Source organism: Heteronotia binoei, chromosome 1, assembly GCF_032191835.1.
Source record: "Heteronotia binoei isolate CCM8104 ecotype False Entrance Well chromosome 1, APGP_CSIRO_Hbin_v1, whole genome shotgun sequence".
Taxonomy (NCBI): domain Eukaryota; kingdom Metazoa; phylum Chordata; class Lepidosauria; order Squamata; family Gekkonidae; genus Heteronotia; species Heteronotia binoei.
Window position 1 is genome coordinate 159,118,486 of NC_083223.1, and position 16,692 is coordinate 159,135,177.

Sequence of the window (16,692 nt, forward strand, 5' to 3'; positions counted from 1 at the left end):
TTGCCTGTCAAGATCTGACTTGCAATCAACAAATGAGGGACTTGAACAAGACGGGAGGGGTGGATGGCCCAAGCAGCAGCAGCATCATGTGACAAGGCAACCCAGGGATAATAAGCAGAAGCAGCAGCCTTTGGCATGAGCTTGTGGGCTTCCTTTGGGAGAATCACAGCAGCAGCTGTCCAGGGGCAGGAGAGGGAGAAAGCGAAGGCAAGCTCTTACCTGCAGTCTGACAACTTTTCCTGCCATATCAGCAAGGGGATATACATACCTTCCTATCTAGACACAAGAAAAGTAAACAAGAAAATAATTCTCTCTGCTTGGTTGCAAGATTTTAAAGGGAAAAAAATCCGAGAGTTCCTTATTAAGAACTAAGAACAGGTGTGAAACTGAATCTGATCATTAAGCAAAATGACAAATCAAATAGAAACTAGTATGCATTACAACTATGAGTATGAAGAAGATGAGTACATGAACCAAGAGGAAGAATGGGATAGAGACCTGCTCCTGGACCCTGCGTGGGAGAAGCAGCAAAGGAAGGTTAGGAAAAGTGTGAATTAAATCAGATACCTTTAAGTGGTTGTAAAGATGTAGTTCTGTTAATTTGTTTTGTGCTCATTTGCAGTTGGGACTAGAGAAGAGTCAGTACAGAATTTAATCTCAGGATATGTGTTTTAGATATCCAGTTGTAGACCTAGTAGTAGGATATTATCTGTGAAAATACTGGCTTATTATAATGAATCAATTTGAACATAGTTTGATGGGATTCATAGGTTGAAAGATCTAGTGACAAAGTTGCATGGTAGTTATACGTACAATTTATGGCCCATAGAAGTGTCTTATAACATTATTTTGTATAGACTATTGTTATCTTGATCAGAGAGAATAAAACTCAAATGCATACCAACCCTGGAAATGAGTTGAAATGAGGGCTAAGAGTGGGCATGCAGTGGAGTCAGTGCTGGTCTGCTTACTCCTGTTCCTGAGTTCAGAATTTCCAGTGTTCATAGGCTGAGAATTTTAAGCATTGCTATTAAGCTTTCCAAGAGTCAATCAGCAATCGTTCCGTAGATGCCTGTAGATAGCCCATGTGGCATAATGATCAGAGTGCTGGACTAGAGCCAAAGACACCTAGGTTCAAGACCTGACACTGCCATAAAGCTCACTGGGTGACCTTGGACCAGTCAGTCTCCCTTAACAAGAGACCTACCACACAGAGTTGTTGGGGGATAAAATGTCTCTATGTGTGGGACTATTTATGCTCTTCTGAGCTGCTTGGGGAAAGGGGAGAATACTAATAAATGACTTGAGTTTCATATAGCAAAGGAATATGCAAGTAATTTATTTGCAAAATATTACATTTTGACATGCTTCAAACAACAGGATTACAAATTTTGATAGGATACATATTAATATAACACAGAAGATTGTCCAATGAAATATATAACTTAATCTCATTTGATTACGAGCTTCTAGGCAGTTTCCCTGCACAAACCCCAAAGAAACATGCAAGATCACAATTGGGTGCTTGGGGTGGCTTTCACTGATTTTAGCCCAGGAGAATGTCCCCTTTACTTTTTTATTTGTAATTGCCTTACGAAGGACAGTTTCAATATTTCTGAATTCATCTATTGGCTTCCAAGATATTGACATTTTCAAAAAATGATTTGAGCTAGATTATCAAGAGAACAAGCAAATTCAAATCTTCAGACATCCTGAATTTGTAATAGGCAAGTACAGGTTGACATAAATTGTTTTCAAAGCAATATTCATTTTGAAACGTCTTGTTTGAAACACAGGAGTATCTGAATCAAGAATTAACGCTTGATGAACTAGCAAAGAGTGATGATACACAAGCAACCGACTTTCTCTAATAATACTTTTTAACCAAGAAGCCTACGTGCCTAAGCTATGTTATGTTGCCTCTGTGCTCTCTCAGGAGTTTATTGGTCTATTTCTACTAAGAAAAAAAATAAGAAGTTGCCTGAAATTATTGTATCATATTTTTATTCCCCTCCCCTCCCCACAGGAGATCAGGGCAGCAAATGTGGCTCCCTCTCCTCCCTGTTTTCACAACAACCCTGTGAAGCAGCTTAAGCTGAGAGAAAATAAGTGGCCCAGGGATATCCAGTTAACTTCATGGCACAGTTGGAACTGGAACCCCTCCAGACTTTGTCCAATGCTCTCACCATTATGCCTCACTGGCTAGTCATAGAATTCATTTCCTACCCAGTCTGGAGAAAGTTAGATGCAATCAAACTGTGTTGAAATAAACATGGCAAGTTAGTTGTCACTAGCATTATTATTGTTCATTTCAGTAGTTTAACATGATTTATTTTCTTTGGATTGAGGTCAGAGAGATTTCTTCTATCTCAAGTACCCTGATTGCCAAGCAATATAGATGACCTTACCTGGAATTATGAACTTATGGAAATGAAATTTTTTTTTTTAAATCTACTTGTGTCATCCGAAAGTGTTGCCACATCATGAAAAACAATATGAATTAATACAGGGCATATACAAAAATGGAATCTGTATTTATAATCCTTACATTTTACTAAAACATTATTTTCTCTGCTTCAATTAGACAGTAGTTTAAAGTAATCTAATAATACTGCTATTCTTTTAAGTGGGGTGTATGTATGCATGCTTAACTGATATGAACAGCTGTGTAGCAGTAGTAGATGGTGTACTACTTGCACCCCTTATTTTTACATTGTCCTGGCATTTAAAACATGTTACATGGACATACACATCTACAAAGAACACTGAAAAGAAGGCATTCTCTTTTCTTGGCTTGGACTGTCACATTTGTGTCCCCAGGAACAACATACTTTTTCAAGGGAAGGACTGATGGATTTCACAAGATATGAGGGTGCCAGATGCAGCATCATAGTGCTAAAATAAGTTCCACTCAGTACATTCCCATATTCATATATATTATGAGAAGGTTATAGATGCAGGGTGGCAGAGCTTTGTTCAAACTAGTAACATAATATTGAACAGTGATCTCCCAGCAAGCCTGGCAGTTGACTAGCATATATGTACTATGAGACAATCTTGGAACAAGACAAAAATAAATGCCATTGTTTCTATTGTGGGCTGCCCTCTCCAGACTTGCCATTTCAGGGTATGCATGGTATGAGATCTGTCAACAGTTGTTGGTAACACATGATGACGTCCTTAGGATTACAATGGATGTGATGCCTAATTATAACCCAGTTTGTAAAGTGTCCTGCTCTGCAGTAATTCAGACTCTCTAGTGTAGAATTCTGAATTTCAGAGGTTTCCATAAATGTGGATTACACTTTATAAATGTAACTGTGCAGTGCAACTGTATTTAGCAGTCATTGAATGGGAACATAGGGTAAAAGAGGAGCAAAAACATTTTTATCCAGTGCAATGCGGGTTTTTTAAAAATTCACCTTCTTATAACTACATATACCCTCATTCTTGTTAATGGATCAAAACATGTTAAAGAGTACTGAGATCCACTGAATCTCCTTGGATGCCTGCTTAACTCTGTGTTTGATGCAGTGTTGCCAATCCCCAGTTGGGGCAGGAGATCCCCCAGTTTGGAGGCCCTCCCCCTGCTTCAGGGTTATCAGAAAGCAGGGGTGGGGGTTGAGAGAAGGGCACTCAATTTTTCCCCGTGGATTCCCACAGGGTATAATGGAGAATTGATCTGGGTTATCTGGGACTCTGGGAGGGCTGTTTTTTGAGGTAGAGACACCAAATTTGCAGCATGGCATCCAGTGCCTCTCCTCAAAACATCCCCCCCCCCCAGTACCAAAAAGATTGGACCAGGGGGTCCAATTTTATGAGACCCAAAATAAGGTGCCCCTATTCTTCATTATTTCCAAATGGAGGAAAAGCATTTAAAACAGGGGTGTCAAACATGCGGCCTGGGGGCCAAATCAGGCCCCCGGAGAGCATCTATCAGGCCCCCAAGCAACTGGCTGTCATCTGCTTCCTTCTCCCTCCCTTGCTTTGCAAGGCTTGCTCAATCACACAGGAGCCACAGAGCAGAACCTCTATTTTCTCCATTGGCTGAGGCTCCTCCATTGGGGAGGAAGGGGGAAAGGAAGAGCTTGTTTTTCCAGGCTCTCTCAATTGCACAGCAGAGCTACTGATCCAAGCCTCTCTTCCTTCCCCCTTCTGGTCCCCTGGGGAAGGAAGGAAGGAAAGAGCCAGAGCTTCCTTTGCCTAGTTCTCTGGATCCCATGGAGATATACAAATAAAGCAGCTTTAATACCAACAAAATGCTAACATTTTAAGCATGTTTTAAGTTTGTTTGTTTTTAAAAAAATTAATTGTGTTTGTCTGTGTCCTTTATAAAGTTTATATTTCTGCTACCTAATCTGTGACCTCAATCCAGAGAGAGATTTGCAGAAGCAGGCCTTTGTGCACACTCCACTTGCTGGACTGGGACTCATGAATGTAAATCAGATGGATGCCATGACATCCATGAACTCTGCCTTATATCAATAGATAGATATAGTTGCAGATTCAGGTGTGAACCTCAATGATTATGTGTCAGCTGATGCATGATCACAATTACTGGAACTTTTGCAGACAATATTTTAAGAAGAAGAAGACATTGGATTTATATTCCGCCCTCCACTCAAGAGTCTCAGAGCGGCTCACAATCTCCTTTATCTCCCTCCCCCACAACAGACACCCTGTGAGGTGGGTGGGGCTGAGAGAGCTCTCCCAGAAGCTGCCTTTCAAGGACAACTCTGCCAGAGCTATGACTGACCCAAGGCCATTCCAGCAGGTGCAAGTGGAGGAGTGGGGATTCGAACCCGGTTCTCCCAGATAAGAGTCCGCGCACTGAACCACTATACCAAACTAACCTCATAGTCTAGCCTACCCAGGGCATGTCTTCACTACAAGTTATAAGGCTTAATACTACTTTAGCTGTCATGGTTTCCCAAAAGAATATTTTGGGCTTGACCTACTCATTTAACAAAATGAAGAAGCAGAAGTGTAAGATGGTACAGTACCACTTCAGGCTGCGGTATGGAATTCAGATTTTGGATAATCCTCCATGCAAAACCAAAACCCCTGTAAGCAGAAATTGGTATAATAATAGGGAAAAGGTTCTAGGCCATTCAGATGGCTTTCATAGTTTTCTCCTTACAGAGCATTATTTTTTAAGGTGATCATTTTTAAAAAGTCACAGTCTACTGCTTTAGGCTTCTTCCTCTTCCTGCTGGATTTGTAGACTATAGATCATACTTCAGTGATGCGCTAAAGATCTCCAGCTTCCTTTATATTACTACAGTTCCCAGAGTTCTCTGTGAAGACAGAATATCAGTAGTTTAAATCTATAGAGTAGATATGCGTATAGATTAAGGTTGTTTCTTCCAGTGCAAGCTCTCTTTCTTGCATGAGATGTTACTGCTAGAAAAGAAGTCATCAAACTTGTCAAAAGCATATTTAACCTGCAATATCCATCCCATTTTAAACCCCACCCCCCATCTTATTCCTTACAATAAGCTGACCAGATCTAGGGTTGCCAACTTCCTGGGGGAAATGTCCTGCTCCTTTAACAGAGGCTTTAATTAGGGTTGTCAGCATCCATGTGGGACCTGAACTTCCACTTTTACAACTGATCTCCAGTTGGCAGAGATTAGCTCCCCTGGAGAAAATGGCTACTTTGAAGGGTGGGAAAGGAAAGGTCCCCTGTGCAAGCACCAGTCGTTTCAGACTCAGGGGTGATGTTGCTTTCACAACGTTTTCACGGCAGACTTTTTACGGGGTGGTCTGCCATTGCCTTCCCCAGTCATCTACACTTCCCCCCCCAGCAAGATGGATAAAAGCAAGATGGAAGGCTGAGTCAACCTCGAGCCGGCTACCTGAAAACCCAGCTTCTGCCGGGGATCGAACTCAGGTCATGAGCAGAGCTTAGGACTGCAGTACTGCAGCTTTAACACTCTGCGCCACGGGGCTCTTCCTTTGAAGGCTGGACTCTATGGCATTGTACCATACTGAGGCTCCTCTCTTCCCCAAACTCCACTCTCCTGGATCCACCCCCAAAAGTCTCCAGGTATCTTCCAACGTAGACCCGGCAACCCTAGCTTTAATGCAGAGTCATTTATTAAATGGTATCATTTACCTCCACATCACAAATTGCTTCACATACCATTTAGTGTGGTGTAGTGGTGAAAGTGTTGGACTAGGTAATGGAAGACCCAGGTTCAAATCCCCACTCTGCCATGGAAGCTTGCTGGGTGATCTTCTGCCAGTCACATACTCTCAGTCTAACCTATATCACAGGGTTGTTGTGAGGATAAAATGGAGAAGAGAACAGTGTAAGCTGCCTTTGGTCCTCACTGGGACGAAAAGCAAGGCATAAATTAAAAAAAAAATACACTAGCAAAATGAAGCCTCTGTTAAAGGGAAATGACATCCCTCCCACTTTATTTACCAAAGGCAAACATGGTTCCTGTAACTATAACAGCTGTGCACAACAGGAGATTTAAGTGAAATGAGAATCTGAATGAAAATTTATTCTCTGCGCTTCAAGCTGTCTCTGCAGACTGAGGCACAGATGGTATAATCAGTAGTTATACACAGCCCAGAGGCATAAAATACACTAGTTGTGCTCAGAAAGGAATTTAGGTAGATGTGGCTTCTCTCTGCCAATGCTCATCAGGCTGTAGGTGCCACAGTTTTCATTTCTGCATGATGGTGAATTTAAAGAATCTGTTCCTTCAGGTCACAAGCATAGGGAAGGGGTGGGGTGAAAGGGTGTTATTTCTCCCAAGAGAGCAATCCTAAACAGGTCTACTCACAATCCTATTCAAGTCTATTCAGTGGGCCTTACTCCTAGGAAAGTGTTTTTAGGATGACACTGAATTATCCTACTCATCCTACTTTGTATTCTTATTCCTTAATTTCCTCCTTTCTAAGCTGTAGAACTGTTTATTTAATAAATTAGAAATCGTACATTAAATATAAATGGAGAAGGACAGTTTTAGTTATACATTTATTTACTTGATCTAGAGTCTGCCTTTCTCACTGAGAAATGAAAAAGTTCTCCACTGTTGCCTTTGAGATTGACATAATTTATTCCAGCATAAGTTTTCATAAACAAGTGATCATTTCAATAGATGTTTGGGGCCAGGGCTTTATTTCTGGGAGAAATGCAGCAGAATGGAGTTCCGGAACCTCTTAATGGGAACAAAATTATCAAAAAATGTTTAAAAGTTCATGAAGGGCACCCAAGTGCTTCTCCTTCATTTCCCTCTTGAGAGTTCTGGCACCTCTTTTTCCAGAAAAAAGCCCTGCATGGGTCAAACACAGGGGGCTTTTTTTGTAGCAGGAACTCCTTTGCATATTAGGCAACATTCCCTGATGTACTGAGCCCTGTAAGCTCCAGGAGGATTGGCTCCATCAGGGGTGTGTATGCTAATATACAAAGGAGTTCCTGCTATAAAATAAGCCTTGGATACATCCCTAGCAGTTGCTTATACTATATTTCTGACTAATATGGATATAGAGTTCAGACATCTGATGAAACTTATGTCTGATCTTGCTGCTACAGACTAGCATGGAATTGTCACTATCTAATTAAAAGAATGTTCTCACCAATGTGGTTCTTTAACTATAATAACAAACATGAAAAGAGATGGGGGCCACGATACGTATGATGTACTGTTCTATCATTTCTTTTATGGATCTTTTCTTTTTTTGCAAAATGTCATTGCTGAGGCTGAAGTTTGAAGACCAAGCCCTGGGGGGGCCCGGCCTCCCCACCAAAATCCCCCTTTGATGTGTATGGCCCCTCCTGGCAGCCCTGCTCTTCCCGGCTCTCTGGCAGCCTCCGATTTCTCCGCCGCTGCTCTTGTGGCTCCAATCGCCCCACCTCTGATTGCCCCCTCCCCCTCCCTTGCCCCTCTCTTCCATCTACCTGGTGAAGCATGGGTTCTTGGGGCTCTTTCAATTAGCCGATTGGCGGGAAAAGCTGCGCCAAGGCCAGCGCTCCTATGCTGACCTTTGGGCATGCTCCGGACCAGCAAGCCGCTGAAAAAGCGTCCGCCACCTCCGCTGCTTCCCCTGAGAGAAGTGGGGAGGAAGCAGCGGAGGTGGCGGACGCTTTTTCAGCGGCTTGCTGGTCTGGAGAGCACCTGAAGGTTGGCATAGGAGCATCGTCCTTGGTGCAGCTTTTCCCATTGATCAGCTAATCTGCGGGGGGCGGGGCCTTGAAAGAGCCCCAGGAGTTCATACTTCACCGGGTGGGCGGGAGGGGTGCCGCAGAGGGGGGCAGGGGGCGCCAGAACGGTGGGGAGATTGGGGCGCCGGAGCAGTGGCAGTGGAGAGAGTGGGGGCCGCCAGATCGGGGGGCTTCTCCATCGGAAATTTTATTCTGTGGGCTCCCCCCCCTAAAATTTTCTGGTTGAAGAGTGTCACAAGAGGCAAAGGACTTCCTAACTCTTTCTCTTGCATTTTTTAACTGAAAAACACCCTTCCCACTGCATTGTCCTCCTATTCAAAGGGAATTCCCAGCAACTGCATTTCATGAAAAACAAAACCCCTAAACAAGAACTATGAAAGTATACACTATACAGTTCTGCCCCCAGACCTGCCAAGATATTAAGCCTGCTGACATCCTCGCTTTCTAACAAGAACTTCCCAAGTCTCTGCTTGGGGTGGGGCAGTAAAATACGATTGCAGATTTTGGAAGGAACCCACAATTACTAGTAGATAAAGATGCCTTTCACTCACAGCTGTGTGAGCTCTGCTTTCCAGTGATCTTATGTGACTGGGGGTTCACCACGTCATGCCATTGTTCACATGCAGTTGCCAACCTTGTGGGACAAATCAGGTAGCTGTTACGGCTGCAGGGCTTGCTCCAGAGAGATCTATGTGGTTGCTGTGAGGCTGGGCTGAGGCATTTTTATGGAGGAGAAAGTTTTACCCATGCTTTCAGCTCCTCCATTGTTAAGCAGACACACTTGTTCTGTTATGTCCACCAGTGAGGATTTAAGGGTCTTCTTGGATACCAGATCTCTGTCTTTTGTGCGTAACTTCCGTAAGCAACAGCTGCATGAATCAGATATTTTTCTAGGAAATTCCACTAGTGCTTACAGAGTTAGAATGTATAGGATATTCTATTAATAGTTTACAGACATGCTTTTAGTGGCTGGTGAAATATTCCAGATTTCAGAGTGTGACTTGGGCAGTTAGTAGCTTGTTTATTTGAACCACTTTACGCATACATGGCATGCTAAAATGAAGCTCTCATCAACTGCAAAGGTGTTCAGGGGTTAGTGTGACCATTTGGACTCAAGTTCAGTATTGGATGGGTGTTATGAAAGTAGCCCCGTGGCGCAGAGTGTTAAAGCTGCAGTACTGCAGTCCTAAGCTCTGAGTTTGATTCTCAGTGGAAGCTGGGTTTTCAGGTAGCTGGCTCGATGTTGACTCAGCCTTCCATCCTTCCTAGGTCAGTAAAATGAGTACCCAGCTTGCTGGGGGGGGGGGGAGTGTAGATGACTGGGGAAGGCAATGGCAAACCACCCCATAAAAAGTCTGCCTTGAAAACATGAAAGCAACGTTACCCCAGAGTTGGAAACAACTGGTGCTTGCACAGGGGACCGTTCCTTTTTCTTTGAAAGTACAAACATCTTGCAGCACCCCCCCTCCTCATATGCTTCTCCATAGTATCCCAAATAGCTTCATCATAAGGATGTGCAAACTGTATTCACATCAGGAGTTTGTGTGTCTTTTTACAAAAAGAGATGCAAAAGTTCTCTTTCAGACAATATGGGAAAAGATGGGGAACAAGCAGAATGAGGCATTTGTTCTGCCTTTCCTATGATTCCTAAAGTGTGAAACCACATCAATCAAACAATGTTTGTTGGTTCCAGTAGGATGAGCTGAAAATGGGAGCTCTAGAAGCCCTGGAGCATCAATAATGAAGGGAACTGATGTGGCTGAGAACTGTGAAGTACCTGCAAGTGCATTAGGCATGCTTTGTCCTCCACTGCTGATGCATATGGTAGCAGGAGAAAAATGGGGGCAGGAAAATGTTGTTTGTCAACACTGTGGAATAACTTCCACTTATGTAACTGGAAAAGACATCAGTGCTGGTAAACCTAACATGCATTACATTTTCCATGCAAATTTGTGGATCCCATGAACAAGCCAACGGCTGCAATGTAACAGATGAACCACCTGTCAGATTCAAGGCATTCTTTCACTTTGAAAAGTGCTAACCACATATTGAATGAAAAGATTAAGATGGTGATGTCATTACTATGTGGTTTCCTCACATTGTTAAAAGTAATCAGCAGCCCCATGAGACTGCTCTAAAAACTGTAGAAAGTGATGCATTTAACACTTTCCTCTCATTACCCTTCCCTAAGTACACTTGGCTTTGCAGAGGCTTGATGGAAGCCCTACCTGTCTTCCTTGCTATGTAGAACTAAGAGCAGCATGGAAATGAGAATTTACATCTGGAAAATAGGAGAGAAGGGTTAAACATCCCTGCTCCCAGTTTCACTTCTCCAAACATCAGGAAATTGGTGTGGAGTGAGGAGGTGTGAATGAGCCCCTTTTCCCGCCCCCCCCCACTTGCTATGGACCAAATGTAAATCACGCCCCATAGGCCTGGTGGGTAGCATGAAATGGATTTTATTGTTGTGGTGGTCCCTTAGGGTTGCCAATCCCCAGTTGGGGCAGGGGATCCCCTGGTTTGGAGGCCTTCCCTCCACTTCAGGTTTATCAGAAAGCAGAGTGGGGGGAGGAAATGGACACTAGTCCTCATACGGTATAATGGAGAATTGATCCATGGGTATCTGGGGCTGGGGGGGGGGGCTGTTTTTTGAGGTAGAGGCACCAAATTATCAGACATCCTGTGAGGTGAGTGGAGCTGAGAGAGCTCTCCCAGAAGCTGCCCTTTCAAGGACAACTCTGTGAGAGCTATGGCTGACCCAAGGCCATTCCAGCAACTGCAAGTGGAGGAGTGGGGAATCAAACCCAGTTCTCCCAGATAAGAGTCTACACACTTAACCACCACACCAAAATAAAGTGTGCAATTGTATAATCCCAAAACCATGCCCCCCTCCCAGTCTGTGGAAAAATTGTCTTCCACAAAACTGGTCCCTAGTACCAAAAAGGTTGGGGACCACTGCTCTAGACTGATCCTGCATTGAGCAGGATGTTGGACTGGATGACCTGTATGGTCCTTTCCAATTCTGTAATTCTGTGATTCTATGCTATGGTTGCCTAGCAATGGCCACTGAAGGCATCTTTTTCTTAAACTACAGGTGCTTCTTTTATCTTTTGGGGTTGTTACCTCCCCCATTCATTTTTAAAGAATTCATATTTTTCTGCATACATGGGGCTTTTCTTAGGTTTGTAGAAAGAGATGTCTTTTTCATTCATTGCTCCATTCTCTGGATTTTAGTGTCCACAGATTTGTCCATGTTGAGAATTAGATATATTGATGATGGTTTTTACTAACTTATGAGGAAACCTCACACCCATGAATGCTGCAGCAGAGGAGAGTGCTTTAAAATATAGTATTTGGAATATGTCAGATCAATATAACATTATATTTTATCGTTCTTGTCAGTTGATTATATGTATCTTTCTGACACTTTTCACATACAATAGTGGCTCTGTTAAATGGCCAATGTGGACAAGGCAGCCAGACGTGTTGGAAACAGTGTAGACTTGCATAACTTGCCAAACCAAGTACAGCCAACCACTGGTCTTCCTGCCCCTAAACAGGTGGGTTGTCAAGCTCCTGGCAGCCCATAATAGAACTGAAGGTTCATAAACTATGCAGCTTATACTGTAAAACGATCAGCTTTAATGAATAAGAAAAAATAAGATTAGGGATATATCCTAACCATTATGGATGTTAGGCAGTGTCCAGGGAACATCCATTATACCCACAAAGTCGCAGGCCCCAACTATATAGCATTCCCCAGCAGCATTGATGCACTAGCTGCATGTGTGAATGGGAATCACATTTTCTCTGAAACAGAAAGTTGTGATTTGCCTTCAGCTGGACCCTCTGAATCAAATGAGTAACAACCATGCATTTGTTATTTTGTAACATAATCATCTAGAACAGGGGTGTCAAACATTTAGCCCGGGGGCCAAATCAGGCCCCCAGAGGGCTCCTTTCAGGCCCCTGAGCAACTGGCTGTCGTCTGCTTCCTTCTCCCTCTCTATTGCTTCCTTCTGCATAACAGCTAGCTTTGCGAGGCTTGCTCAATCACACAGAAACTACAAAGCAAAACCTCTATTTTCTCCATTGGCTGAGACTTGGGGAGGAAGGGAGGGAGAGAGAGCTTGCTTTGCCAGGCTTTCTCAATTGCACAGCAGAGCTACTGAGCCAAGCCTCTCCTTCTATTGGCTGAAGCTCCTCCCCGCCCCCTGGTTCCCTGGGGAAAAAAGGAAAAACCAGAGCTTCCTTTGCCCAGTTTCCTGGATCCCATGGGAGAGATACAAAGAAAGCACCTTTAAGATCAACAAGTGCTAATTTTTAAAGCATGTTTTATTTTTTATTTTTAAAATCTTTGTGTACGTTTGTGTCCTTTGTAAAGTTTATATCTCTGCTACCTAATCTTAAATAGGAACACACATGGCCCAGCCTGACATGATTCGGCCCGACAAGGTCTCATTTATGTCAAATCCGGCCCTTATAACAAATGAGTTCGATACCCCTGATCTAGAAAGTCTCTTACTTTCCCTAGGACATTTACAGTGCAATCCTACGGAGAGTTACTCCTGTCTAAGCCTATTCATTTCAATGGGCTTAGAACAGAGTAACTCTCTTTAGGATTGCACTGTTGTTGGCCTTGTTGCCGATGGGATTGCCAGCAAGGATACCCACTGCTTTAGGAGTTTTAAAGACATGCTAAGATTTAGTTCTGTTGATTCTTCTTTTAATTATTGTAATCCCATCGAATAGTTGTATTATAAATGCTGCTTGTAGGCTACATTCTTATGATCTATTTCCTCCATAGCCCATTTCTTGTTCTCGTCTTTTATTTGAGACTTAGATCCCAATAAACTTACAGGTTTTGCAAGGTCTTGTTGGCAATAGAATAATCCTAGCAATTCAATTTGCAAGTGATATGTTTTGTTTGAATGGGTGGATGCCTTGGACAGCCTGAAAAGTCCAATTTTTTATGTGTGCATCTACGCTACTGTTGAAACATGGACTTTCCATTTCAATGATTTCATTACTATCTTCCATTTCAATGATTTCATTACTATCTGATACACAGCTGTGTTCTCATGTGTTGAACAATGAAAAAAATCAATACTATTTCCAATCTCAAGAAAGCAGAGATTTGCAGAGTATAGTGTTATATGCTGGATTGACTACAGCTTTAAGACCTGAGCATATTTTGAATAGTTGCTTGTTGGCTATTAATAGGACAGATTAGTCAGAGCTAGCAATTTGTACTCTCAACAAATGGGAAGAATGAAGGCTCAAGAAAGAGGACTACATAATATGAAAGGCATTAGGGTTGGCTCAGTTCTCTTAATTTGCTCCTCTGGGCCTCTTCAGAAGTGCAAATGCTATGCTCACTGATTCTCCATGAAATGTCTGAGCAATGAGTGTCCCTGGTGTCCCAGCTCAACCCCCTGCTCAATGCAGGATCAGCCTAGAGCATCCTTGAGAAGTGCTTGTCCAGCCGCTGCTTAAAAACTGCCAGTGAGGGGGAGCTCACCACCTCCCTAGGGAGCTGATTCCACCATTGAACAATTCTTACTATAAAAACCATTTTCCTAGTATTCAGCCAGTACCTTCTCGCTCTTAATTTAAACCTATTATTGCTACTCCTCTCCTCTGCTGTCAAGAGGAACAGCTCCCTCCTCTGACAGCCCTTCAAATACTTAAAGAGAGCAATCATATCCCCCCTCAACCTCTTCTTCTCCAGACTTGCTACTGGTTGCTTGCTACTGTTCAACAGCAGCCACTTTATGGAAGCCAGTGTGATGGAGCAGTTAGAAGCTGACTGGGTGTTTCTGAATCAGTCACATAGGCTGCAGGAGAGGGAGTGAAGACAGAAAACTGAAGACAGAGGGGCAGATAAAGGTAGACTGGCTGCTGGGTGGGAAGGAGACAGAGTTGTCAACTCCAGGTTGGGAAATTCCTGGACATTTGAGGGGTGGATCCTGGGGAGGGTGGGGTTTGAGGAGGGGAGAGACTCCTATAATGCCATAGAGACTCAACCATCCAAACCAGCGATTTTCTCCACAAGAACTACCATTGCCAACATCCAAGGGGCACTCGAACAGAGCCTCTTTCTAGAGTCTGTTGTATTTTTCTTCACAATGGGTTTTATTCCTAGTTAGAATATAAGATCCTGTTTTCTAAAGTAAGTTCTGTTCAGCTTAACTGTATACCTGACAACTAGACAGTCTGAAAGATATGCTGAATTTGTGCCATCATTCAGGTATGAGACAACTGAGGTAAGGATTGGAGCACAGTATAGGAAAAACCTGAAAAAACACTGATAAATTGTGTTACTGTAGAACAGCTGTAACTATGATAAGGATAATGAGCAATGATGATAAAATAAATACAATGAAAGGGGGAAAACATGACAAATGTTCCAGAGGTCACTCAGTCCCTTTAAACAGATCCATGGAAGAGAGACATATCAACAGTTATTAGGAACCAGAAATCAGCTAATTTGCAAGGAATTGATGTGACAGTTTATTGTATTAATTTTAATCTTATCGTTATTGAGGTAGCTTAAATCTTGTAGTTACTGAGGTAGCTTAATAGGGCAAGATTATCATCAAATCCGTTTTTTCATATAAGTCCAATTTTGGCAGTTCACTTTGGCAACAAAATATTTATTAACAATTTATAAGAAGAAGAAGTAAGTTGCTAATTAGAGAAGTGTGATGAACACTGGAGATGGATTTCTACAGGTTTACCACCTCTGGACTGCAGTTTTTGGTTGTAAGTTCATGGTCCAATTTTTATGAATCCTATAGTCTAAGTTAGTATCCTATGCATAAACAAATAGCTGGAAGTAAGGGTATACTCTTATTTCAAGCCATGAATAATTCAGCTAAGGTCACTGTAGAGCACAAGGGTTTTTATAAGCCTTTTACTTTTCACTAACTGAGATATGATCCAGACGTTCTTGCCAGCTTGACTTTAAAAGTGCCCCCTGTGATCATTCAACTCACAATATTCTACAGGTAGAGAATGTGAGGGACTATGTGATATGATCTCACAGGTACAGCAAGACAAATAGACAATCTATCTGCATTACTGTTATTTCACTGCTGTTCATGAGCAGACAAGCAGTTAAAATTTCCCTAGCCCAGTTGAGTGCCCCTATAGTGCTACAAACTAGCACTTCAGAGGCTCAGACTCATCCATCAAACCAGTGATGTGCATTGCCTCAGTGAGCCAGTCATTGTTGCTGAACCAATAATTGTTGCTGAACATCCAGGTCCAAGCAACACTCATGGAGCCACCAGGGCTTGGGTCTGCTTGATGCTGGGCACTGGTGGTTCTCCATCACAGTGGCCCACTAAGACCTTTCCTTTCCTTGTACATTAACCGCCCAGTCTGTCCCTGCCATCAATGCACATGTAAGGCTTTTCCACATTCTCATTTTATTCACTGATAAGTTCTTGTTTTTTTCAGAGTGGTTGTTTCCTGTTCTGCGCATATTTTTCACTCTAGTGGTCAATTCGATATCATACAGGTTTAATTCCAGCATATCGCCCCACAGAATTAAACTGCAGATTTTGCTTGACATAGCAGGCAAATTGTATGCGAGACACCTCCTAGAAAAACTCACTTCATGGATGAAAGAGCAAAATCTCCCAAGTAGGGAACAGATCAGATTTTGTCCTGGCAAGTCTACAATGGACCACTGTATAATTCTTAATCATCTGATAGAGAAATACAGTGGTAGAAGGGGAAGAAGGCTGTTTGCAGCCTTCCTTGATTTAAAAGGGGCATTTGACCCTTTTCCCAGGGATCTTCTCTGGAACAAATTGGACATCATGGGTCTGGATAAATGCCTGCTTTTTCTTATTCATAAAATGTATTCCCTTAATAGCTGTCAAGTGTGATATAACGACCTAGGTGCATTAACTTCAAAGATCATTTCCAATCGGGGAGTCAAACAGGGCTGTATTCTAGCCCCCTATTTGTTTGATTTATTCCTGAATGATCTGGCCCCCTCTCTAAATGCTATTGATGGTCACTCCCCTAAACTTGGGCCATTCGTTATTCCTTTATTGCTCTATGCCGACAATGCAGTTGTACTGTCACGTTCGCAGAAGGGCCTCAAGAGCCTGTTACTCACTTTTACTTCATACTGCAAGACAAATTTCCTGTCTATAAACTATGTAAAATCCAAATTTTTAGTATTTTCAAAGTCCTGGAAACCACAAAGCTGGTGCCTCAAGGGAAATAATATTGAACAGGTGAAATCTTTCAAATACTTGGGGGTCTTTTTTCCAACATAATCATAACTGGACAGTACAACGCAAGCAAGCAGTCATCTCAGCGAGGTGTAGTTCGTCTGTGGTGGTTAGCTTTTTTTACAAGAACGGCAACCAATTTGTCCCAGCTGCCATTCATTTTTTAATACTAAAACAGTTTCTCAGTTGTTATATGGGATCCCCATTTGGGTTTGCGCCCACAATTTCCAACTTGAGCAAATTCAGGCAACATATTTATGC

General features: G+C 42.6%; 1 protein-coding gene across 1 annotated transcript in view; it reads left to right on the top strand.

Annotated features, from left to right (window-relative positions):
- The first annotated feature begins 137 nt into the window (after positions 1-137).
- Positions 138-16,692, top strand: part of ACTN2 (actinin alpha 2) — a 104,365-nt gene continuing 87,810 nt past the window's right edge. The window contains exon 1 of the mRNA XM_060243288.1: positions 138-537. Within this exon, the coding sequence (XP_060099271.1) occupies positions 409-537 (129 nt within the window). The 5' untranslated portion in view covers positions 138-408. The remainder of the gene's footprint in view (positions 538-16,692) is intronic.